The sequence below is a fragment of the Condylura cristata genome, unplaced genomic scaffold, assembly GCF_000260355.1.
Source record: "Condylura cristata isolate star-nosed mole 26May11 unplaced genomic scaffold, ConCri1.0 scaffold00026, whole genome shotgun sequence".
Classification (NCBI taxonomy): Eukaryota; Metazoa; Chordata; class Mammalia; order Eulipotyphla; family Talpidae; genus Condylura; species Condylura cristata.
The window spans coordinates 20,068,600-20,093,470 of NW_004567127.1; the positions used below are offsets into that span (position 1 = coordinate 20,068,600).

Below are 24,871 nucleotides of genomic sequence, written 5' to 3' on the forward strand. Positions count from 1 at the left end.
TTCACTTGCTTGGACAGTTGTGTTGCACAAATCCCATAACCAAAGACTCACAATGCTTGGAAACTTCTGGCTTTACTCTTGGTATTCTGGGGCCATGAGGCCATAAAGAAGGCTATTAAGAAAGACCACAGAGCACAGTCCCCCACACTACAACTAGCTAAAAGCAATCACAGGCAAGATGAGCAGGAGAACCAACCAGTCAACCCACAGAATTGTGAGAAATATTAAGCTTTAGCTTTAAGGTACTTAGTTTTGAGATGACTTGTTACAGAGCAATAGAGAATATGGAAATGACAGACTGAAATCCTTAACAGAAGTTGCATGATACATACTTTGCTCTCTCTCTGTATCATTCAGATCTCAACTCAAGCTGTTTTCCCTGATTCTTATTTGAACATCAGGTTCCTTTGGTACCTACCAACAGAGAAGCTGTCCCTTTCTTTAGAGCACTTACTTTATCAGCAATTGCTCAGTCTTAAGTGCAACTATTTGATTACTATCAGTTTCTCCTACTAGGCTGTTTATTTGTATGGACTGTGTCTGTTTTAGCTCACCACTGTATAGTTCACCCAGGGTCTATACAAAAGTGGGTCACAGAAGAAGACACTCAGACATTTGTTAATCTGTTAGCATCATCAGAAACTAATAGTCTGTAAGTAATTTCTAAGTCAAATTAAGTTTAATCTTGAAGATCAAAGTTTTTAAAAACTTTACCCATTTACCAAGAATTCTTTTTAATACATGATATATTTCAACTGCTTTATTCGAGGTAAAAAGCTACATATTTTGTTATATATGAAGTTCTTTTTGAGTGTATCATTTTTTCCTTCTCTGATGATTTTCTGAGTAATTGTGCAATTAGTAAGTATTCTAGGCAATAAGCCTAATTTGCTGTACTATGGCAACTGTAGTAGAGTCAAATTTAAAGTATTCAAATAAACTTGGCCGGTATCTACCAAGTATTTATTATATATATAATGTTAAGTCTGAGGGCATAATCTTTTTAAAAATACAGATATAGAGCAGAGTTTTTCTAATTTAGCTTGGAATCTACTGAAAAACTAAATGATGGGGATCAATAATAACATAGATAATTTGTGATATTATTTTTATTTTTATAAAAAGATTTATTTTTATTTTACTTGTGCATACAGAACTGGAGTACAGGCCCGAAATGCAGGAGCGGTGAGTGTATTCACCAGATGCGGAGCGGGGAGCAGAACAGGCCGACTGACAAAGTACACTGCTGAGGGGAGCAGCGGGCAGGTCAGGAGAGGTCTGACGTACCATGTGGTCACCTCTGGGGCAGGCGGGAATCGAACTCATGTGAAGTGGCTTTAGCTTCTTAGTAACCCACTTCTTAACCCACTGAATCACCAGGGAGGGCCGTGATATTATTCTTTATTGATATAAGTACAAAACATTAAATGTAGAGTAGCTTGAGGGTCAAAGATGGGGTAAAATGTGATACTTACAGACCACACACATTCAATTTTAAATGAACAGTTAACATAACACATGGTTCAAATTTCAAAAATATAAAGGGCAATACTAAAGCCTTCCTTTCCTTCTATCTCCAAGCCATTCATTTCTCTTCATCAGTTATTTATTATTATTTTTCTGTATCTTTCAGTACTATTCATTTTTGTATCTTTCAAGATATTTTATACACATACAAACAAAAACATAATGCAATTTTCCTTTCATTCACTCCAGTGGAGGCATTAATATGCACAACACTCTGTAGTCTGTTTTTTACACTTAGTATACATTGAGTATTTTCTCTCAGAATATAGTCTTGTTATTTTAATAGTGATGAAATAATCCACAATAGGCATTCAGATACCTACTGAATGCATTTACATTATAGGCATTTACATTATTTTCAGATTGTTGCTATTACAGTGTTGTAATGATGGTAACATTATTGCATGCATATGTCAATATAAATATGGAGGAACTCCTGATTTTCCTTAGTCTTTTTTTTTTTTTTTTGCTTACTGCATCTTAATTATTATTATTTTTTTTTAGTGACACTGGAATTCTGTATTTCCACTCCAATGCCCAAGTTATAAAATAATCTTCAAGGTTTGTTTAGTGTTTTAAAGTTTCATTTTTGTACGTTCAAATCCTTGACCTGTTTGGAATATATCCTGGCATACCCTGATGTGAGGTACAGATTCAGCTTAAATTTTTTTCTAGCTAGCTGCCTAAGTCTCTCATCTTGCTTTTATCATATAATTCTACAGTTATTTTAAAAACATTGAGAATAACTGCACAAAGTTTAATAATGGTAAACACAAACAAGAGTATTAAGTTATACTTACTAAGGACTGAATCAGCATATTAAGGCAACTTTTCTGAATCTCAGGAGGTACATTTGCAAAGCTTCTCTCAGACCAAAATCTTGCAAAATGCTTTACAATACATCTGTTTAAAAAAAAAATCCCAACTTGGAGAAATCATAATATCTAATAAAATTTTAGTTTTTAATAATGATGTAAATTGTACACATATAAGTATATAGAATTATTTTTTGACTAATAATGCACTAATTTTGTGAACTCTGTGAAGGACTTAACTATGCTCTCCCTTTCCTGTAACTGTGTATTTTAAATACACTTTGGGTTAGGTGCATGGATTTTAACATCAGTAGCCGTGATTCACCTAAGTAAAATTGATCCCAAATGTCTTGAGTAGTATCTCAATCAATACTTCTTGTCAATTATCACAACTGGTTAAGCATTAAAACGACATACATTGTCACCAAGAAAACAGGCCAAGTCTAAAATTTCCCAGAAATAAGGAGAATGGAAGAATCCCTAAATTAATAGTTTCAGTGCTACATCATATCACTTACTTCATGCAGTCATCAAAAAGACTTTCCACTCCAACTGAATGAGCAATAATCAGGCATTCCAGTATAGATGTCAAACTTCTGGGAACAGGCTAAAATTGACAAAAACACTACATTTATTCTTTTTCAAGTACAGAGACTAAAAATATTTGGTTCATAAAAGATGGTTTGAATTATATTCCTAAATTGCAGAATGCAAATGTCTGTTATTCTTTTAAAATAATCACTGATAGCCTTCAGTTTTTATAGAATAGCATTTGAGCTTTGAGGTGCCAGAATACAATTTTTATTCTAATTTAAATTAGTTTAATTTTTTTTTCTGAAGTAAAAATGGTATAATAATTTCTAGCCCATAACACTGTCATATAGCCATATGGTAACTGATACCTAAAGTATAAATAGAACAGTGAGTTTATGTACAGTGGGAGGTGCTACACTGGCCTCAGATAAAAATGACAGAATTTAATGAGATCATAATTATATAACATTGTTTCAAAGCACACTGAACTCACACATCAGATAAACAAAATGTAGACAAAAGTGGTGAAAAGAGGGCTCTCCCTGACAGTGCAACAGCTTAAAGCACCACACCATCAAGCTCTCTGAAGCCACTGCAGCACGAGAGTTCAATCCCCGGCCAGGGAGCTGACCCATATGGCACAGAAGTCCTCTCCTGACCTGCCCACTGCTCCCCTCAGCAGTGTATTTCAGTAGATCTATCTGCCTGTTCTGTTCTCTACTCTGTCTCTGGTGAATCCTCTCACCCTGGTGGTGCTTTAACCTGCTGCACCACCAGGAAGGGCCTAGTCAGTTTGGAAAATGCAGAAGAGCACAAATGGGGAAAAAAAATCTACAGTCACAGAGTAAACTGAAACAAAAGAAACTCTAAGAATAATGTACAAAATGACATTTGTACAAATAACTAGAATGGGATTTTTTCTGTAGACAATAAATCTATCTTATATTTAAAACTCAGTATTTATATTTCACCTGGGGAGAAAGGTAGACGAGAAGTATGTTCAACCCCAAGCACATAAAGAGAAGTAATAGGAAGGAGAACTGTATTTACAGGAAAAGGAGGTGATGAAACACTGTGATAAATGTACTTTGATAAATGGAGAAGGTAACCTTGGTCACTGACTTCGTTTTTCTTAGTTCTAAACCCTGGAGATTCCACTTTTGAGTAAGAGGATATTCCTATAACCTCTCAGTAAATCTCCCCAAATCAATTTTATTTTACTTAAAATGATCAGAATTTAAATATTTTTCTCAATTCATCACACCATGATTATTTTTCAACTAGAGTTCCTAGTAGTAAAATGGACAGTATTTTTAAGATTTAAAGTGCTATTTACTATCAGAATTAAAAATCCAATGGGAAAAACAAAAATTTATTCATTATGCTTTTTTTCTATCCAGATTAAAAAATCTAGATTTCTAGATTTAGAAAAAAAATTATCCTAAAATATCAGTTGTAGAAGGTGAATATGCTGAATATAAAGGTCAAATATTCTTGGTATTTGAGTACCAAGACAGTATTTACTTCCTACAAATGCAGACTTTCTGTCACTGTACAAAGTTGCATATGATTAAAATTAGGCTGTGAAAAAAAATTAAATCTAGTAGGTAATAATGGGCAATTTTCAGCAACTAGGTAAAAGATTACTGAAACTCAATAATTACCTTCTGAAAGAAGTTACAGTAATCTCTCCTTAAAACATAGATTGCTACTTCTTTTAATCCTTCCAGTCCATACATATCAGCCATATTGAGTATCTGGCTAAAAAAAAAAAAAAAAAAAAAAGTTAATTCTTCACTTTAAAAACAAAGGCATATTATACAGCAATTTCCTGAAATACATATATCTATTTAGACAAAATAATAATTTTAAAGGGCAAAGGGGTAAGAGGTATAAACTTCCAGCTATGTAACAAATAAGTTGAAGAATATAAAGTACAGTATGGAGATGATAGTCAATAATGCTGTATTGCATATTAGAAAATTGCCAAGATTTACTTTTAAGAGTATCTTGAAAGTTCTCATTACACACACCCACAAAAGTTATAAAGCAAATTTGTATAATAAACACTTAAGGGGAGGGCAATTAATTGAAACTTATCAAATTGAAAGTGACTATAAATAACCCCCCAAAATGGAAACAACATGACTCTGAGGGTCCCTGTCCCATCTTTCATTTTGCAAATATTTTTGAATATCTGCACAGACCTTAGGTAGTGGGGAAACTTGAGAGCATGATACAATTATGTATAAATTCCCAGGAGGTAAAAACTTCAGTACTTAATCTCTATGTCTCATAATACTTTCCCCTCAAATCATACTTGTTCAGTTTGTAATTAAAGGCACCAATAAATATTTAACATTACAAGAACAATTTTCATGTGTCTGATAATAGAATAGCAATAAAAGAGGACATCCAAAAAATAAAAAAGTGAGCTAGAATTTCACTCCCGGTGATTTCAGCAGCTTCAATGGAATTTCACTCCAGCATACTTAAGAATCAAATTATTGTTGCTCTCCAGGACAATAGTATCCTTAAATTAATTTTAAGATTTTGCCTTTTCTTTTGCTGTTTAAAAAAGATGTCTTTAAAAAAAAATAAGGTAGTTACATCACTGCTATAAATGACAAAATTTAATTTCATTTAATAAATATGGTCATTTATTTTCCAAAATGAATGTTTTTCTAACACAATTTAAATCTAACAAAGAATTATCTTTTTCTTCTTTTAAAAAAAATTTTTTATGCATACAGAACTGGGGTACAGGTCAGAGGTGCAGAGGCGGTAAGAGGATTCACCAAAGACAGAGTGCGGAGCAGAACTGGGAGAATGAGGAAGCACACTGCTGAGGGGTGCAACGGAGACAGGAGAGGTCTGCGATGCCATGTGGGTCACCTCTGGGGCGGGGATCAAACTCGCACTGAGGCGGCCAGCTTCGCAGTGCCACCAGGGAGGGCCATAATAAACTCACTGTGCCACCAGGGAGGGCCATAATAAAGCCTTTTCTTAATCTTACTAGTGAGTTGCCAGATCATTCTTTCTTCTAAATAAGGTGATACTACTTTTAGAGACATTCACAACATATGCACACTATATGGCAAATAGACAATAAAAATGAAATTTCTACCCACTGACACTTTCAAATATAATAAACAAAGCTTAAGTCACAAAATATTAGTACTTTTATATTTAAAAGCACTAAGAAGTAATACATACCCAACATTAGCATTGTCTGGAAAGTCCAAAGTTCCTCCATAAATAAAATACATCATAATATTCATTTCCACATGGTTTATACTGAAAAATAAAAGAAAACGAAATCAAATCCAGACATATTTAAGGCTTAATTGATATCAATGATATGCTGTATTTTCCCAAAAGTTTTTAGCCAAGATAAAATTCTAATTTTTTTTATTTGAAGAATACATTCTTCAAAAAACATCCATGCAAGTATGCCATGAATTAAAAGTGAAGTATAATTGCAGCTATGAATCTGACTTAAGTTTAACATGTTATCAAATTATTTGTTCACCATCTTCCCAACTCATTGAGAAATACTCTCTTCAACATCTTTGAAAATTTGCCTCTGATCTTGCCTAAAGCCTTACATGGAAAACTCAATTCACTAGAAAGATTCTTGTTATGCTATACAGAATTTGTAATATCTATCCAGTGACTCTCACTAGGTGACTGTCCTCATTAGACAGAGAAAAAGTAATGACATGACTTAAGAATTATGTCCTGCTGACTACTGGATCTTCAACTCTGGTCATGACCTTCTTTTTCTTCCCTGCCTCTCCCAACACCCCTGATTTGGTCTTTCCATTATTCCTATTTTGTTTATAGCACTATTATAGGCTCGGTGCATCTAGTTTCCCCCTGTATTTCTCTATACCAGGGAAGTGAATTATTTGATTGATATACAACAACCATTGGTCACTGGCTGGGAGGAACCTGAGATACGGGGAAATTAAATTTCTTCTTTGTTCTGCTGAATCGGTAAATACAGCTGATAGGGCAAAATGCATCTGCTATCCAGATTCAGACTTTATCTCAAAAAGGCTGTTTAAGAGAGGACAAAGCAACCAAGTTAACTTTGGTTTTTTGCCTTAAAGCATATATTATTGCCCCATAATTTATACCTCCAAAATTCTCTTGAATTCAGTCTCTGTTTCCTTCTCTGGTTTAAGCTTTCATTTCTTCTTTTTTTGACTCATTTATTTATGCATACATTTGATTCATTTATGTATGCATACAAGAAGTGGTGTGCAGGCCAGAGGTGTGGGGGGAGCCTGGGGAGCAGAAAAGGCAGACCTACTGAAATGCACTGCTGAGGGGAGCAGCAGGCGAGACAGGCAAGGTCTGCGGCACCGTGTGGGTCACCTCCCTGGCTGGGGATTGGAACTCATGCTGCAGTGGCTTTGCAGTGCTGTGCTTTAACCTGTTGCACCATCAGGGAGGGCGCTGATTCTGGACATTTTTAATCAGATAAAAGCACATGTTTGTTTGTTTTCTTATCAACAACAACAAAGGAAACTGCAAGAAACCCCAGAAACAAATGAAACTGTAAGAAACATACAACAACACATTTATGTTCTTATTGATATTCAAATTATCCTCACAGTCGTTGGCCTAAGTAAACCTCTTCAAGTTTATGTCTGAATTTTCTTGATCTAATTCCAGGAGTCTTTTGGCACATTCTTTATTTTCTAGTATGAATAGATGTTCCAGATCCTGGAGCTCTGATTATTTTTTAAAAAGATTTTATTCACTTTTGCATAGAATAACGGGGGTGTAGGTCAGAGGCGTGGGCGGTGAGAAGATTCAACAGTGACAGTGGGGAGCAGAACAGGTAGATCTACTGAAATATACTGCTGAGGGAGCAGTGAGAGAAACAGGAGAGCTTTGCTGTGGCTGCCATGTGGCTGGGAATAGAATGCTTGCCACTGAGGTGACAGTGCTGAGACTTAACTCCAAGGCCACCAGGGAGACCCTTAAGCTCTTGTTTCCTCTCATCTGTCCTATCACAGTCTCCTTTCATACAGGTTCATGGCTGTAATAATTTCCCTGCATCCCATTTCCCACATTGCCATTAGAGTGATTTTGCTAAAATATAAACCTGATTTAGTTCCCTACTCTGAAAACTCTTCAACAATTCTCCATAGCCTACATTTAAAAAGTCTAAATTCTTTAGCTTTCTGTACAATGTTCTTTATCATCTGACCTCTGGTTCTTCCTCTCTAGCAACTGTTCCAAGATAAGTGAAATACTCATTTCATATACTGGAGGACCTTTAATGCCTTGTGCGTTCATGCCTTAGTACATACTGTTCATTCTGCTTAAAATGATCTCCTCCTCTACTTATTCCATCTTTCAGACAAAAGATACATGACTGGATTACTGATTGTTTCCTTAATGTACCCACCCAAGGCAAAAAAAAAAAAAAAATCACTGCATTTAACATACAGCTAAACACAGTAATGACTATTGAGCACTAATTATGTGCCACTGAATTAATAAGCATTTTCAATGAGTTAGCTCATTTAATCATTATAACAACTCAATAGTGGATTCCACTATTAATCTCATTTTATAGATGAAGAAAATAAAATTAAGTAACTTGCCCCAGGTCAAAGGGTTAGTGTTATACTGGAATTTAAATGCAGGTATAAGAACTACAAAGCCTGGGGCCTTATGCAATATACTAAATATATTTCCATTATCACATTTATCAAACTGACATTTGATATCTTTGTTTACATATTTATTTCTCTTTCTAGACAGAGTTCAGTGAGGACTGAATTCTGGTATTTTTTCCCCTATAAGTTATTTTATTCCTACCCCTGTATATGACTAATGCATTGAGAATCCTACCCAACAATGTTAAAAATTTTGCTTTTAATAGTCACACATATTTTATAATGGTAATAGGAATTAAAAATTTTTTTTCAGGTAATTATCATTTCTCTGGCATTTCCTTTATTCCTAAATGTTTAAGTTTTTCTCTGGTATCCTAGCTCTTCAGGTGAACAGCTCCCACGTACAATTCTTACAGAGATCTGCTGGTGACAAATTCTCTTATTTTCCTTCATTTAGAGCACTTTAAGTCCTAAAATTTTCAGGGCACATAGAATTAGAAAATTCTGGGCTAATAGTTTTCTTTTTAAAGATATTTTTCTACTGTCTTCTATTTCCTATGGTTTCTTAAAAAAATTTTTTTAAAGATTTATTTATTTATGCATACAGAACTGGGGTACAGGCTAGAGGTGCAGGGGCGGTGAGAGGCTTCACCTGAGACAGAGCGGGGAGCAGACAAGGCAGATCTACGAAGTACATGCTGAGGGGATCAGCGGGCAAGACAGCAGAGGTCTGCTGCGCCATGTGGGTCACCTCTGGGGCAGGGATCATGCTGAGGTGGCCTTGGCTTCTCGGTGCTATGCTTTAACCTGCTGCTCCACCAGGGAGGGCCTGGTTTTTTAAATTTAAAAAAAAATATTTATTTATACATCTTTAACCTCTTGCACCACCAGGGAGGACCCTTAATTTTTTTTTTAATAAAGTATCTTTTTCTTACAGCCTTCTTAATTTTTTGACAGTATAGGACTTCTCCCCTCAGCTGTAGTCACCACAGTTCTCCCAACACCAAAGCACCCACTCTTCATATTTTTTGTAGCGTAGGATGTCAGTACAGATTCAGAATCAGAATAATTTCCTTTTCCCACTTACTACTAGAGTTCTGCGGTGGAATCAGGGTGGGGACAGTGCTGATATGAGCCCCACAGCTTATCAAGCAAGTATCTAATATTTGCAAAAGGAAAACAAGAAGAAAAGAAATGGAGTTCTCACAAGTTAAGCTTTGATTGTATGGCCTTAAATAATATATGCTCAGTATATGTTTGATGAATGTTTAATGAATGGCTTTTTAGTGTATTTATAGCATCTTCTCAAACCTTCAGAGGAACACTGAGTTGAAAGCACATAGATATTTCAATTAATTTAATAAACATATGCTGGCCCCTATGATGGCTAAGATCAGATATCTGATTCAGAACTCTACAACTTTACTTCAATACTTAGAAAAGGAAGAGTAAAATCTTGAAATATGCTCATTTATATTTTATTCATATGACAAAGTTTGATCTTAGAATAAATATGCCACACATTAGCTGTAGCTTATTAATCTAAAATATTAGCATAAATACTAGATTGTACATTATTCCATCCACTTTTCCTCCAAGTTTCAAGAGTTATTCTTATCACTGTAAATAACAACTGGTTGTTAAACTGAAAAACAGGGTTTTTTAATTGACATTTTAAGCAAAAATAATGAGTAAATAAAAACAAAAGTAGTTTTACTAAAATAAATATCAACATCTAGACATTTGAGCCTATGTATCAATATATATATTAGTTATAAAAATAGCAAGAAACATTTTCCTGCTGCCCTGACAGATGTGTTACTAAACGGCACTCTCACTGTGATATGTAAGTCACTTGTACTTTTTTACTAAAAGTATTTATAAAGATATGAACAGTTGACCTAGAAAAAGAACGTATCTAATGTCTCTCAGTTTAAATGGAGAGATTTAAAGCACTGTTCCCATTTAAATTTAATCAGGATAAAGCTTGTAGGAGATGAAAACATGATGTATGCTCGGAATCAGAAAAAAAGAAAACCTTTAAGAGGAGAAAGGGCAAAGATTGGAGACTGATCATGTACTCAGTTTACTGAAGTCTGTGTGCTTCATAAATTTCAGACTACTAGGTATGGGTCAATGTAACATGAGGATCACTTACTCACATTCAGTATGTGACAGGTTCTATTGTAGACTTTGAGAGTAGAAGAAACTTACATTCAGAGAGAGGATATGGACAATAAATATGTTAATAAATATGTAGCAGAGACTATTTTAATGGTGGAAGTGCCATGAAGATGTACAACAGGATGATCTAAGAGATTTAGGCTATGGCTACTTAGCTGTAGGAATTTGGGAGAAAACTGAGCTAAATCACAAAAGCTCTTGGAGGTTGCGTTAAAGAGCTTGGGTTTAATTCCAATTGTGAAGAAAAAGCATGGAAGAATGTTTACTCAGAAGAGAAATATGAGCTGATTTAATATTCTGAAATATCATCCTGAAAGTTTGGAGCAGTTTCTGGAATCACCCAAGGGAAAGGAGAAAATCTAAATTTATGCTCTAAAGCCAAGCCCCTACTGGAAGACTTCAATTTATACAAGATGGGAATATGTGGGGTTTCTTTACAGAAAGGCTGGCTGTGGTTCATTTTCTACTAGAGGATGTGGAAATTTCCCCCTTTTCTCCACCAGAATAGGAGAATTTTCTCCCAATTATATACCTTGACACTTCCCGACTCCGGGGCACTGGTGGAACTAGGATCAGAGAACTCTACTATTGCAACCTCAATTTACTGAAGGCTGTCTCTCTTGGGAAATAAGTGCAGTATGTCTTAGAGTAACCCCTTCATTAAAAAAAACTGGGGTTCGGGCCCTCCCTGGTGGCGCAGCGGCTTAAAGCACAGCGCTAAGAAGCTAAAGCCACTTCAGCATGGGGTTACTTTAGGTTAGGACAGATAGAACAGCCAGGATTTCATGCTAGGCTACTGCAGAGACCATCCTGCAGATGTAGAACAGAGACTCAGCTCTAAAAGAGGTGCTGAGCAGAGGAGAAGGAATGGCTGTCCTAGCAACTGTAAAGGCCCTCACTCTAACCTATTCTGTCTCTAGAAAATGAGAAGAATCTCATTTAAGGAAAGAAGAAAAATACAAGTATTAATGAGCATTACACAGGCATACCAAGCACTAGGTCTGGTTCTTTCCTTACTGGATCTCATTTAACCCTTTCTGCAGCTCAGAGAAAGTAGCAGTGTCCCCAAAATCTTGTAAGAAGTTAGGAAGGTATACAGGGCTGCCAAGAAGGACACCAAAATTCATGATATTTCTTGTATCCCACCTACCTATTCAAACATATACTGAAGTTTATTGTATGATTTAATGTGAAACCGGAGTTGTGTATGTGTATGGTGTGAAGAACTGGGGTATAAGCCAGAGGTGTGGGGGGTGAGAGGATCCATCAGAGACAGCGTAGCAAGCAGAACAGGTGGATTTATTTGAAATATACTGCTAAGGGGAGCAGCAAGCAAAACAGAAAAGGTTTGCTGTGCCATATATAGGTTAACTCCCTGACCGGGGATCAAACTGCGGTCACAATGGTGATATTGTTGAGACTTAGCTCCTAAGTCAAGCAGAAGGCCCCAGAATTTGTTTTGAACAGTACTTTGTTATAATATAAACATTTCTAAAAGATGTAATTTTTTTTTAAAAAAAGTAAACTTCCTAAATTCTTTACCCTTCTTACAGCTTTATGTGTCATGATACTAAAACATTTTGGTGGCCATCTGAGACAGTCAGTTTGATATGTGATATAAGAGAGAAAAAAATATATATACTCTGTAATAATAATAAAGGATTCTGTTGAAACCCAGTATTTGTCAAGATGCTTTCTCCTTTCATTTTGGCATGAGAAAAATTTGACTTGTCAAACGTTGATAAAAGAGGTGAAACAAAAATAAATGCATCCTCATTTCCAACATACTAGCACTGATAGTCAACAGTCCACTAAGAGCAACACAGCAGACCTCTCCTGACGTGCCTGCTGCTGCCCTCAGCAGTGGACTTCGTTAGTCTGCCTGCTCTGCTCCCCACTCTGTCTCTGTGAAGCCTCTCACTCACCCTCCCCACCCCCCCATCCCCACACCTCTGGCCTTACCCCAATTGTGAATGCATAAATAAATAAATCTTTAAAGAAAAAAAAAAGTGAGATGCCACGGTGGACACAACAATTGTGGCAAGTTGAAGCTGGAAGGAGCTGAGCTTGTTCACCACTCCAGAGGTGCAGGGAAAGCCCCGTAAGAGCAGTGAGCCTGGAACAACATACTGGGCGGTGCACTTTTTTGATGACATTCTGAAAACAATTTGGCTGCATCAATAACCCTAAACAAGTTACTAAGGTGGTGAGCAGTAGTCGAGTCATATTGGAGGAGGAAATAGATATCTAATACCCTGTCATAAATTAAAGATGGAAAATGACAGGAGAGAGCAGACACTGCTTCTTTCCTGTCTATTCACCTCTTAATAAATAGACTTCACCTTTTAAAGTCTGTTGTGTTTTCAATGTTTAGTCTGAGGGCAAGCGTGAGAGTGAAGAGAAGAATGAGGACAAAGGCTCTCTCTTGTGCTATTCCTCTCGCTAAACTCACAGGATAATCTTAGCAACATAAAACAGGAAGGATTTTATCTGGAGCAGCTCTGCTTGACGAGGTGCTCTTTTCCAAACAGCCTCCAGCTCAGATCTCAACCCACATTACATGTTCCCTAACATACCTAGGAGGAACCTTCGGGGCAAAATCTGAAAATCACTGATACAGATGGCCAGCTCAAGAATACATGTCAATAGGAAACTTTAAATTGCTTCAGTGATTGTGGCAGAATGGACCTGTAATTAGAAATCAACGAATACTAATGTTGAAAATATATATTCAACATTAGTATTTATTCACCAGGTGACCGAGGCTTTCTCCAATGATGTTTTCACACATCTGTGTTTTTACAGACCAGTCTCAGAGACCGACTCAAGAAATTAAAGGGCACAGTAAATGTGGAAGAAACCTAGAAAAATATGAAGTGTTACTGGAAGGTATTATTATGGCTGGGGGCGAAATATAGTTGAAAAGAAAAGATAAAAAGTATACATAGTGAGTATCAGGTAGTAAAAATTGTAAGGTAATCTACAAGGAAAGAAGATTCCTCCCAGAAAAAAATTAGACAAATGATCTCTAAATTACTTTCCTCTACTGTGGAATAAAATCCCATAATCATACATTTCCTTTGACCTTTCCTTCTCCACACAGAATCACATAATTTCTAATGAATGTCAAAAAGTCACATTCTAAGTCAAACTACTATTATCTTTCTTATTACATTTTTATTGGATCCAGTTTCTGGAGTGAATTGGCAGTTTTTTAAAATGTCTAGAACATCTAAAATACGACCCCTGGATAAATTTCCGGTACACCAGAGTGACGACCCCAAGGACTGGTGCATTTTGACTCTGTCTCTGCCAGCACTATCTTTCTTTCTTTATTCACTGGGTATTTCAACTCTATCACAAAGGAAAAAAATCTTATCAGTAGGACACATTCACCTTCAGGTTGTTTTTCAACAGTGATGATAAAATTTCACCAGTGGATCCATTTCCACATTCCTTCTGCTACAGGATGATACTCTTAAGTTTGGCATATGAAATCCTATATAGTCAGAAATTTCCTCCTGGTAGTTGCCAAAAAAGGAGTGTGGGGGATGGAAAAAAATGGGTGAAGATAGTACAGACTTCTAGTAACAAGACAAATAAATCCTGGGGTATAAGGTACAGCATGGAGATGCCAACTAACTGTAGTTAACAATGCTGCATTACATATTTGAAGTCACTGAGAGAGCAGATCACCTTACAAGGGAAAAAAGTACAATAGGTGAATGTTAACTATACTTATTGTGATAATCACTTTTTGATGTATACATATACCAAATCAGTGTGTTGTACTCCTAAAACAATGTTGTAAGTCAATTATATCTCCATAAAAAAATTTTTTTAAGTGGCTGCTGATAGCTTGATAGTGCTGAGATTTAACCGTTGCCCTACCAGGAGGACCTCCAGAAATGCTTTTTTTTTTTTAAATATTTACTTATTTATACATCTATAAATGGGGTACAGGCCAGCACTGTGGGGGTGAGAGGATTCACCAGAGACAGAGTGGGGAGCAGAACAGGCAGATCAACAAAGTACATTGCTGAGGGGAGCAGCAGGTGAGACATGAGAGGTCTGCCCAGCCATGTGGGTCACCTCCGGGGCAGGAGATGGAACTCATGCAGCAGTGGCTGCAGATAGCTTCACATTGCTGTGGTTTAACTCACTGGGCCACCAGGGAGGGCCCTGGTTCACCTCTTCATTGTCTTGGCAATTTATATACACTGCCAACAATTGTGTAGACTCAACACTGTATTCACTATCATAGGCTCTTAAAATTCACAGCTCCCTAGTCTTTAAAAACAAAAAAGAAGTCTACCTATTATAGACTGAATATCTACATCCTCTCACTCACCCACATTCCTATACTAAAGTTTTAATCCCCAGTGTGTCTATGTTTGGAATGTGGCTTCAAAGGCATAATTAATGTTAAATGAGGTATTAAGATAATAAACCCCACCCTGCCCTGTCATGATAGGATTCATGGCCTTACAAAAAGAAACACCAGCCAGCTCCCTTTTTCTCTACCTTTCTTTCACCTCCCTTTCACCCATTTCACACACTGAGGAAAGGCTACTTGAGCAAAGAGGGAGTAGCGGTTACCTGCAACTCAGGAACCCAAGAGGACATTTCTCAGCAGATATCAACATTGCTGGAACTTGGATGGTGCAGAACTTTCAGAAAATACAATTCTGTTACTTAGGTATTTTGTTATAGCAGCCTGGAAGACTGATTATCTCTACTACTAATGTTCCCTACTACCTCTTGTTTTTAGAAAATGTACATTGTACTACAGAAACATTTCACTGAACATACAGGGAATGTTCATAAAAAGGGCTTTGTATGAAGTATTATTTGCAATCATTTGCAGTGAAGCTGCCTTGTAAAAATTATGCTTACCCTTGAAGAGTAATGTACTCTTGGGAGCTTTCAGCCCAACAGCCACTCAGCATTGCAGCAAAATAACAAGATCTGGCACTTAAAATGGCCCTAAAGGGAAGAGGAGAGAAAACACAGGTAAACATGTATGCACTATGCAAAGTGCAGCTTTTAATGACACTATTCATCTTTACCTCTTAAAACATAATGATCAAAAAAAAAAAACATAATGATCAGTTTGTCTTGTTTTTACTCACTCGTAAGATTATTATAACAAAATAAATAAAATCAAGATAATTATAACAAAAATTATAATCTTATATTTATATGTAAGCATTTTGAATGCTTGATTAAAACATTAATGCCAACATCCTTTTAAATTTTTTCTCTTCTATATTCATTATTCTTTTTTTTAATTTATGTATACAGAACTGGGGTACAGGCCAGAGGTGCAGGGGGTGAGAGGATTCACCAGAGACAGAGCGGGCAGTAAAATAGGCAGATTGACAGTGCAGCAGCGCACGGGTCAGAAGAGGTCTGCCACTCCATGTGGGTCACCTCCCTGGTGAGGATCAAACTTAAGTTCAAACAGCTTCAGCTAGCTTCACAGTGCTGCACTTTAATCTGTCCTGCCACCAGGGAGAAGCCTAGAAGAGCATTCTCACCACAAGCACAGCAGCGCAAATCACACTACACAACCCAAAGGGAGGCTGCTTTGCTATCCAGTGGGCGGGAAGGGACTCCTTATGCAAGAGCTCAGCCAGTGAGGAGATGCCAGAACCCAGCAAATGAAAAGCCACTGAGCTCTGAACGCCCAGCTTCCGCTACTGGCCTTTCTTTACCCTTACAACATTCCCTCCAAAATCTACACAGGTTTCTCTTTCTATTCTAGGAAAGTGTTGGTGAGTTTCAACAGGAAACTCCACTTAACTACTTTCTGTTGTTTCTGAAAAAAAAAAAAAAAAAAACCATTTTTCTGAAGAAATAACTGGCTGTTTACCTGTTTGAGGTCAATGAGGCATTTTTTTTCATTGAGGTAATCGCCAAAATCTAACAGCAATCTAACAGCAAGGAGTTCAATGTAGCTATGGGAATCTTTTACAGGTTGCAGAATACATATTGGAATTTGGGGTATTTCAGGTGGGTATTTTAGGTGGGTTATACCTTACAAAGAAGTGAATGTGAAACAGACAAACTCTTATTAGAAAGGAAGTCCAGATTTGAATCAGCTCAATCCCTGCTGGGTTAAAGTGATCCACATCTAGCATGTTCTCTCACATGCATTTACCTCAACTAATTTCCTTCAAGGCTGATCCCATCTGCATGTCTGCTTCTCAGAAGACTTGAACGAGCACATTATGTTAGCCATTTCCATCCAAGCAAGACTAAAAGCATCTGAGCCTTAAAGTATTATTTTGATCCTAAGACAAAACTTAGAACTAATATTCCTACTAGCAAGTCTGCATGAGTTTAAGAATTAAACTGACTTGAAAACTAGTTTAAAAAACAAACTAGAAACTAAAAAAAAAAACTAGATGGCAAGTTTATTAAAATTTTTTGCCAAGTTTTGCATTTCATTAACATGCCAAAGCTATTTTCTCCTTTGATTAAATTTAATCTACCAACAAGGTTGCTTTGGCTCTGTTGCGATGACCTAATTTTCCCCTTGCTCTGGTTTTAATATGTTATTATTCAATATTTCCTGATGTTAGCTGAACTAGATTCACTACTCCAGCTAGAAAACAATGGCCTGGATTATTCAAAGAAGCTCTAAAGACAAAGTACATTTTTTCCCCTTTAGTTCACATAATTGATAAGGGTTAAACCCAGAGAAATACATCCATATTTTTAGAGCTGTCACTATTACCCACACTACTTCTTTGCAAATGTTGTACAGAATATAAACTTTAAAAAAGTAAGATTAGCTTATGCTTGAGACTTTCTGGACACACTAATGACAGCAGTTTTCAAAGGACTTAAGTTAAAAAATAACTTGTGATGCAAGGCAGATGTCCTATTATTCAACAGAATTAAGACCGATAGTTGGTTAATAAAAAATATAAGAAAAAAATTTAAATATTTGTATATATCTTACTCACTTTATTCTATTTTTTTAAAAGATTTTTTTATTTATGTATACAGAACTGGGGTACAGGCCAGAGAGGTGTGTGGTGGGTAAGCGTATTCACCAGAGACAGAGCAAGAAGCAAACAGGCAGATCTACCGAAATACACTGCTGAGGGGAGCAGCAGGCAGGTCAGAAGTGGTCTGTCACACCTTGTGGGTCACCTCTCTGGCTGGGGATTGAACTTGTGCTGCAATGGCTGTGATAGCTTCATAGGGCTGCGCTTTAACCCACTGCACCACCAGGGAGGGCCAATCACTTTATTCTAATTTAAAAAATAAATGTGCATGCATTCATAAATCTTTTACCATAAAGACGATCTTTTTTTTTTTAATTTTTATTTATTTATGCAAATAAGAACTGGAGTGTAGGCCAGAGGTGTGGGTAAGAGGATTCACCAGAGACGGAGTGGGGAGCAGAAAAGGCAGATCTACTTTGATACACTGCTGAGGGGAGCAGCAGGTGAGACAGAGCTTAGCTCCTTGGCTTAGAATGGAAATCAAGCAGCAGTGGCTGGGGATAGCTTGACAGTGCTGAGACTTAGCAAATCTATTTTAATGTGGGTTCACTGACTGAAGTTTCATCTTTCTTATATAAACTATACCCATATAGTATATGATTTCTAGTTAAGACTTCTCTAACGTAAAAACATTAAGACATTAATAAATCAAGACTTTCTGGTGGTGCAAGGGGTTAAAGCACAGCACTATGAAGCTACCAGCAGCCACTGCAGCATGAGTTCCACCCCCAGCCAGGGAGCTGACCCACATGGAGCAGCAACCTCTCCTGTCTCACTGCTGCTCCCCTCAGCAGTGTATTTCAGTAGATCTGCCTGTTCTGCTCCCCGCTGTCTGTAGTGAATTCTCTCACTCCTCACCCCTGCACCTCTCACCTGTACTCCAGTTCTGTAAGAATAAAAAAATAAATTTTTTAAAAAATGCTGAAACACTTACCTAAACTCACATAGCTAAAGGTAGTAAAAGTTTGAATTCAATCACAGGCGGACAACCTTTCCACACATTGTTAACCACTCTGTTTTAAGTATATTCTCTGGCTTAGTCGTGCCATCACAAGCAAGTGACTGGCATCAGATTGTCTTGGGGCATATAAAAGCCTCGCCAGGTATTAGACTGGAATCAAGATCAAGACTGAAGAGAACAAACTGACAACTGGAGAGAGAATCATAGAGGGAGTAGGGTGTCAGGGGTAATTCCGAAGAACTTGAACATGAACGATAGTGACTATAAAAGAAAAAAAAAATTACCCTAGCACTGCAATCTGACCATATTAAACTAGCAAGCTAAATAGTACTATAATGTGAAACCAAAGCTGAATATAATCCTGATCATAAATCCTATCCCTTGGGGAGTAGCTGCATTGGCTTGTCCATATGTGAGCACATATCACTGAACAAATGAAACAGGGAGACAGTACAGTAAGATGGTGACAGAATGAAAATCCAAGTTCACCTCCAGACAAGCACAGCAAAACTAATTCAAAACAAAGCCAGAACCCCTCAGGGAAAAACAGATTGTCAGCAGACACAATAGGAGCATCAGCGAAATGAAAGGGTAGGAAAATCTTAGTGAACTTTGTTTAAAGTGACAGAGGGCCAGCGGAGCCAATGGGAGGGAGAAAGAGGCACTGGCCCCGCAGCTATCAACTTGGGCACCGCCAACATCAGGGGTCTTCACACGGGGCATTGCACCAGACAAGAGGGGGCAGAAGCAGGCATCCAGGGCGGAAGGTGCATTGTGGGAGAGCCACAGAGATGAGGTGCAGAGGAGGACTGCCGGCCCGCAGCCCAGGTTCCCAACACAGAACAGCTGAAGTGGGTCAGAGCACCTGGACTTCCTCACAGCAGAGAACAGACAAGGCGAGGCAGAGGGGGAGGCAGCTGAACACCTGCCCCCCCAACCCCAGGCTGAGGCATCCAAACACCTGCCACTCCCACGCTCAGCTGAAATCCCTGAACACTTGCCACCCCCCCAAAAAGAAATGCTTCACAACAGGAATTTCAAATTCTTGTATCTGCTGGAGCTGATCCTTTGGTACCCACTACCTCTGATGGGAGACTCCCAACAACTACAAAAATGCCAGTTGAACAGTTATTCTTACTGTAACCTATATAAAATTGAAAATGAGGAGACAAGAAAAGAGCACAAATGCCAGAAAACAACAACAAAAGAAGCCTGACTCAGTATGATTTTTTTTTAAAGATTTATTTATGCATACAGAACTGGGGTACAGGACAGAGGTACAGAGACCATGAGAGGATTCACCAGAGAAAGAAAAACAGCAGAATAGGTGATCAGTGAAGCACACTGCTGAGGGGAGCAGCAGGTGAGACAGGCGAGATCTGCCAGGCCATCTGGGTCACCCCCTGGCTGGGGATCCGGCTGCGACTATGGCTGCAGCTAGCTTCTAGTATTGCACCCCAACCCGGGGAGGACCCTTCTGTACAATTCTTGAAAACACAGTTATCACTATTGTCGTTTGGTAAATCCTGTGATCTAAGCTCTCTGCTGATTCCATTTAAGGGCTGTACAGCTGTGAACTCAGAAAACTGATTCTTGCTACTGCAAGTCTGGTTCTTCTTAGGGGAGCCCCAGAATAAATCAATACTCTATTTGGGACACAGAGAGAGGGAGGGTGAAGAACTGTCTGGATTCCTCAGCTTTTTGCGTCCCATCCTAACCCACCATGAAGGCCAGCTGCACTTCTTCCCCTTCAATTCCAACTGAAAATCTCTATTTCTTACTCTAATTTTTTTCAAACAGATTTTAGTTACTTGCAAAAAAAAAAAAAGAGTCCAACCAAAAACAGGCACCGGGCTTCCATCTGAAGTGTAATGACTAAGTCACCAGATTCTAAATCAGAATAATGATTTTTAAAAAGTACATTGAAATATTAAACCTCCTAATCAAAGCTATTCATGAGAATCATCTATTTTGAATCAGAGACATTGAGCCAGAATGCATTCATAGAACATAACGTGCCATTCATGTGGAAATAATCACTCTCCACACAATGCTTGTGAAACTGAAAACTGCATTTAATTATATTTTCTGCGACACTGGCTTTCAAGCCTATTTTAGGCAGCAGAATATTTCTTATCATGAAATCTTAGGTTCATGTCCACTGCAAAGTATAGATGAGAGAGAATCTGCTGAGGCTAAGGCATGTGCACAGATATGGTAGGGTGTGGTATAGTGTGTGTGTGTGTGTGCATAGTGTTGCAAGCAGAAATCCTGCCTGGTGTGTGTGTGTGTCTGTGTATGTATGTAAAGTTGCAGGCAGAAATCCCTGCCATGTGTGTGTATGTGTGTGTGTGAGTGTGTAAAGTTGCAGGCAGAAATCCCCGCCTGGTAGCTAAGCTCTCTGTCTAGAGGAGACCCCCTGAGGCTTCACAGGGAACCCTCATGAAGGGAACTGGAGCTTGAAAACCACTGTGCTAGAAAAAGACAGCCAGCCACTCTCTTTTGCACTCTACAGTAAAAACCAAAATAGCAAATCAGTCACATGATTGCTTACCTGTGTGCTTTAAAACTTTTTCCATCAACATAAATATCAATATCTGGACAACAAGGTTTCATATAAAGTTTCAATAAATCTTCTCCCAATTCAGATGCAGGTTCCAAGTCATGATTATCTTAAAAAAAAAAAAAAGGTAGTTTCTTTAAAATTATAGACCTCCAAACATTCTTTTAAAGATTAAGGGTCTTACAAAAATTATTTATTATTACTAGTATTTCATGAGGTCTATTATTTTATGTCCTTGTTCATTTTTTCAAAGTACAAGATTTTTCCTTCCAGAGTCCCTCTACCACCAAAGCACCCACAGTCTTCCATTGTGGACTAAGATTTATGCTCCCCGCTCCCCCACCCCCCGGAAGCCTTAGATCTATATGGTCAGGCTTTAAGGGTTAAATAGTCAAATATTTTGTATATCAGCAAAAGATTTCTCTATATAGTCATCTAGATTAGTTACTGAGAGGGAATAGCAGTTATTCAAGCCATTTTTAAGTGGTAAATTCAAGAAAAGCAAAAATTATACATCGTCTGTTTTCTGCTTTGTGATACATATGTCCACTTAAACATAGATACAGCTTTAAATACGAGTATACACAAAATAAAAAAATATACACATTTAAATGGAGGTGCTATTACAAAGTTATTCATCAACATTGAAGCCACTTCATGAACACATGACTTAGAAAATTTTCCAGTTTTGATATTCTTTTTCATTATTTAATTCCTCCTGCTCCATGTGCATGCCTAATTTTATGCATTTTTTTTCCCTTTGGCTGTTCCAGATTTGTGTCTTTTATAATAAACCAGTAAACATAGGCAAAATGGTGTCGTTGGTTTTGTGAGTCATTCTAGCAACTTACTCGACTGTAAGGGCGGTTTTGTTAGAATGCCCCAAATTTGTTAACTGTTGGCATAAATGTGTGTAGCAAAAGGGACCACAATATGTCACTCTGAGCTATGCCACTTTGGCATGAGGATTATTATGAACTACAGTCAACTGAGAATCAGCAAATACAGTAAAAGCTCTTTACCTCCCCCTGTCTAAAAATGAAGTATAAATGTCTCCTTTTTAACAGGAAACTGACATCTTTAAAGGTAGTTCCTTACCTGCATAACAAGACTAAGTATTTATCATACATTTTCTCCCCTCACCTTCCCCAAATTTGCCTCTAGCCCCTGTGAGCTGAAACTCCTTTCTCTAACATCTGGATACATTCTTGAGCCTTAATTCTTTATGAAATTTATGAAATTCCCTTTGGGGGCCCTCCCTAGTGGTGCAACAGGTTAAAGCACAGCACTGTAAAGGCTGCAGGCACTTTAACATGAGCACAATCCCTGGTCAGGGAGCTGACCCACATGGCGTGGCAGACCTCTCCTGACCTGCCCACAGCTTCCCTCAGCAGTGTGCTTCATCCACCTGCCACTCTCTTTCTGGTGAATCCTCTTACTGCCTGCTCCACACACCTCTGGCCTGTACCCTAATTCTGTATGCATAAATAAATAAATCTTTAAAAAAAATTCCTTGTGGGAAAGTCTTTAAAAATTGTTTAATTTTTCCTTCTTTTAAGCTATCTTAATCAGTTTAGTTCTTAAGCTGGCTACAGAACCCAGGAGGGTAGAAGTGCATATAATTAATAATGTGATATTCCATAGGAAGGGGAGGTTCCATGTTCTCTGGTCCACCTAAGGAAGGTGGAGCTGGGTAGGGAGGAGAAGCTGGAGAAGAGAGAAGAAGGAAGGAAGGAGATCTGGAAGACCTGGAGGAGGCACACAGAGCAGAGAGACATGTGAAGAAAGAAGCCACGTTTGCTTCTCAGCCTTGGACTTGTACCAGGAACATGGGAAGCACGGAGGAAGACACTCAGGAGACGTGGCTGAGAGACCCGTGGAGAGGCTGGCAATTGCCACTGCCAAGCCTTTTTCTTGACCGGATTTTGATTTTGCTCTCCCCAGACTGCCTGGCCCCTTCTGCTCCTTCCCTATGGATCCCCACCAGAAGTGCCTTTGACCTATGTAGACTCCCAGCCTCAGTGACCTTGCTTGGACCACCTCTGGTTGGCATTTACCCATGAGGGGATGGGTAACTTTGGATATATCACGTGCAAGCTATTTTAACTATATTCTTTCTCTTCTATTGCACACTAATTGCATTGAAGTTCTTTTCTTCTGAAGGTTTTACATGCTAAGATTATGTTTGTCTTGATGTGGCAGATGGTAAAACCCATTTAGAGCAGGCAGGCTTGGGGGTGGGGTGCCCCTCCTTCTACCCTCTAACAGAAGGAACTTTTCCTCTTATTGATTAATTTCTAGGCTCAATAGAGATGCTCTTGTGCATGGTGTCACATCATCCACTGAACTTTGTTGTTTATATGTTCTACTTGACCAGAAAGCATTGATCCAATTAGCCAATCCCCAAATGTCAAGTCAACACTGGGTTGTATACTGATTTCCCTGTTTCTTGGTCTTTCTAAATAAGGTCAGATATTCAACAGCAAACACTTCCTGCTTCTGAGTTGCTACTTCTAACACTATAAAAATCCCTCTTCTCAAAAATTCTTCAAGAACAGTGTTCCACTGCTTGTGGAACACTCCCCAAAGCATGGATTGCTCTCTCTTGAATAAAGGATATCAAACTTGTTACTTGTTAAGTTGTTTTAGTTTTGTCATTGGACTTTCCCTAGTCACTGCATGTGTGGTTAGCACCTGAAGTGAAGGCAATCTTGTGGACTCAGCCTGTGGGATCTGTGCTACGTCTGGATAGTAAAGTCAGGATTGAGTTGTTGGATATCAGTTTCTGTCAAAGAATTGGTGTGTGAAAAAACACCCAGTTGGTGTCTGAGATTAAGTCAGGAGAAAAAAGAAAAAATGCAATCACAACAACCCAAAACTCAGTGTTCTCCAACCTGAAGCCATTGCTCCACTCTACCCTGGATTTGTTTTATTTATGCGCCTTAAGCCAACACAACAATGCCATTCAAACACCTTAAGTGACTTCTGAGTAAGGTGACCTGATGTCTTGGTATGCCTGGGACAATGCCTAATACCCCATAATGATTATTAACAGAAATGATGATTTATCACCCTTTGCTCTCTCAAAAGTGTTTTACTTTGGGTGACAAAATAAAAGGTCCCTTATATAAGGTTTTTCATGATCAACTTCTGCTTACACTACCATTCTTACTGCTACCATTTCTGTCCCTACTTCACCCCACTCCCACAGCAAACTATTCCTGGTTTTCCACACTTGCTATGTGCATGACTCTCTCTGATTTCGGGAATGTTATTTTCCTTGCCTGGAATACTTCCATAAGCTCATTTTGCCTCATTAACTCCTGCTTTTTGGGATTCCCTCTGTAGCTTTCTCTGGAAGTCTAAAGTCCAGTGTACCCTATGTATCCTCCTAACACTTTGGCTATATCCACTACTAGACTTCTGAACAGGACCTTATTGCTTTATTTACTTTTTTTTTAAAGATTTATTTATTTATGCATACAGAACTGGGGTACAAGCCAGAGATGCAGGGGCAGTGGGAGGATTCATCAGAGACAGAGTGGGGAGCAGAGCAGGCAGATCAATGAAGTACACTGCTGAGGGGAGCAGCGGGCGGGTCAGGAGAGGTCTGCCATGCCATGTGGTCA

General features: G+C 38.1%; 1 protein-coding gene across 1 annotated transcript in view; it reads right to left on the bottom strand.

Annotated features, from left to right (window-relative positions):
* Nucleotides 1–2,312: 2,312 nt before the first annotated feature.
* The window catches only part of BTBD8 (BTB (POZ) domain containing 8), a 40,461-nt gene continuing 17,902 nt past the window's right edge, over nt 2,313–24,871 (bottom strand). The window contains exons 4-9 of the mRNA XM_012730057.1: nt 21,234–21,351; nt 15,596–15,685; nt 6,093–6,173; nt 4,541–4,637; nt 2,861–2,949; nt 2,313–2,430 (exon numbers count right to left, since the gene is read on the bottom strand). Coding sequence (XP_012585511.1) covers nt 2,313–2,430; nt 2,861–2,949; nt 4,541–4,637; nt 6,093–6,173; nt 15,596–15,685; nt 21,234–21,351 — 593 coding nt within the window. The remainder of the gene's footprint in view (nt 2,431–2,860; nt 2,950–4,540; nt 4,638–6,092; nt 6,174–15,595; nt 15,686–21,233; nt 21,352–24,871) is intronic.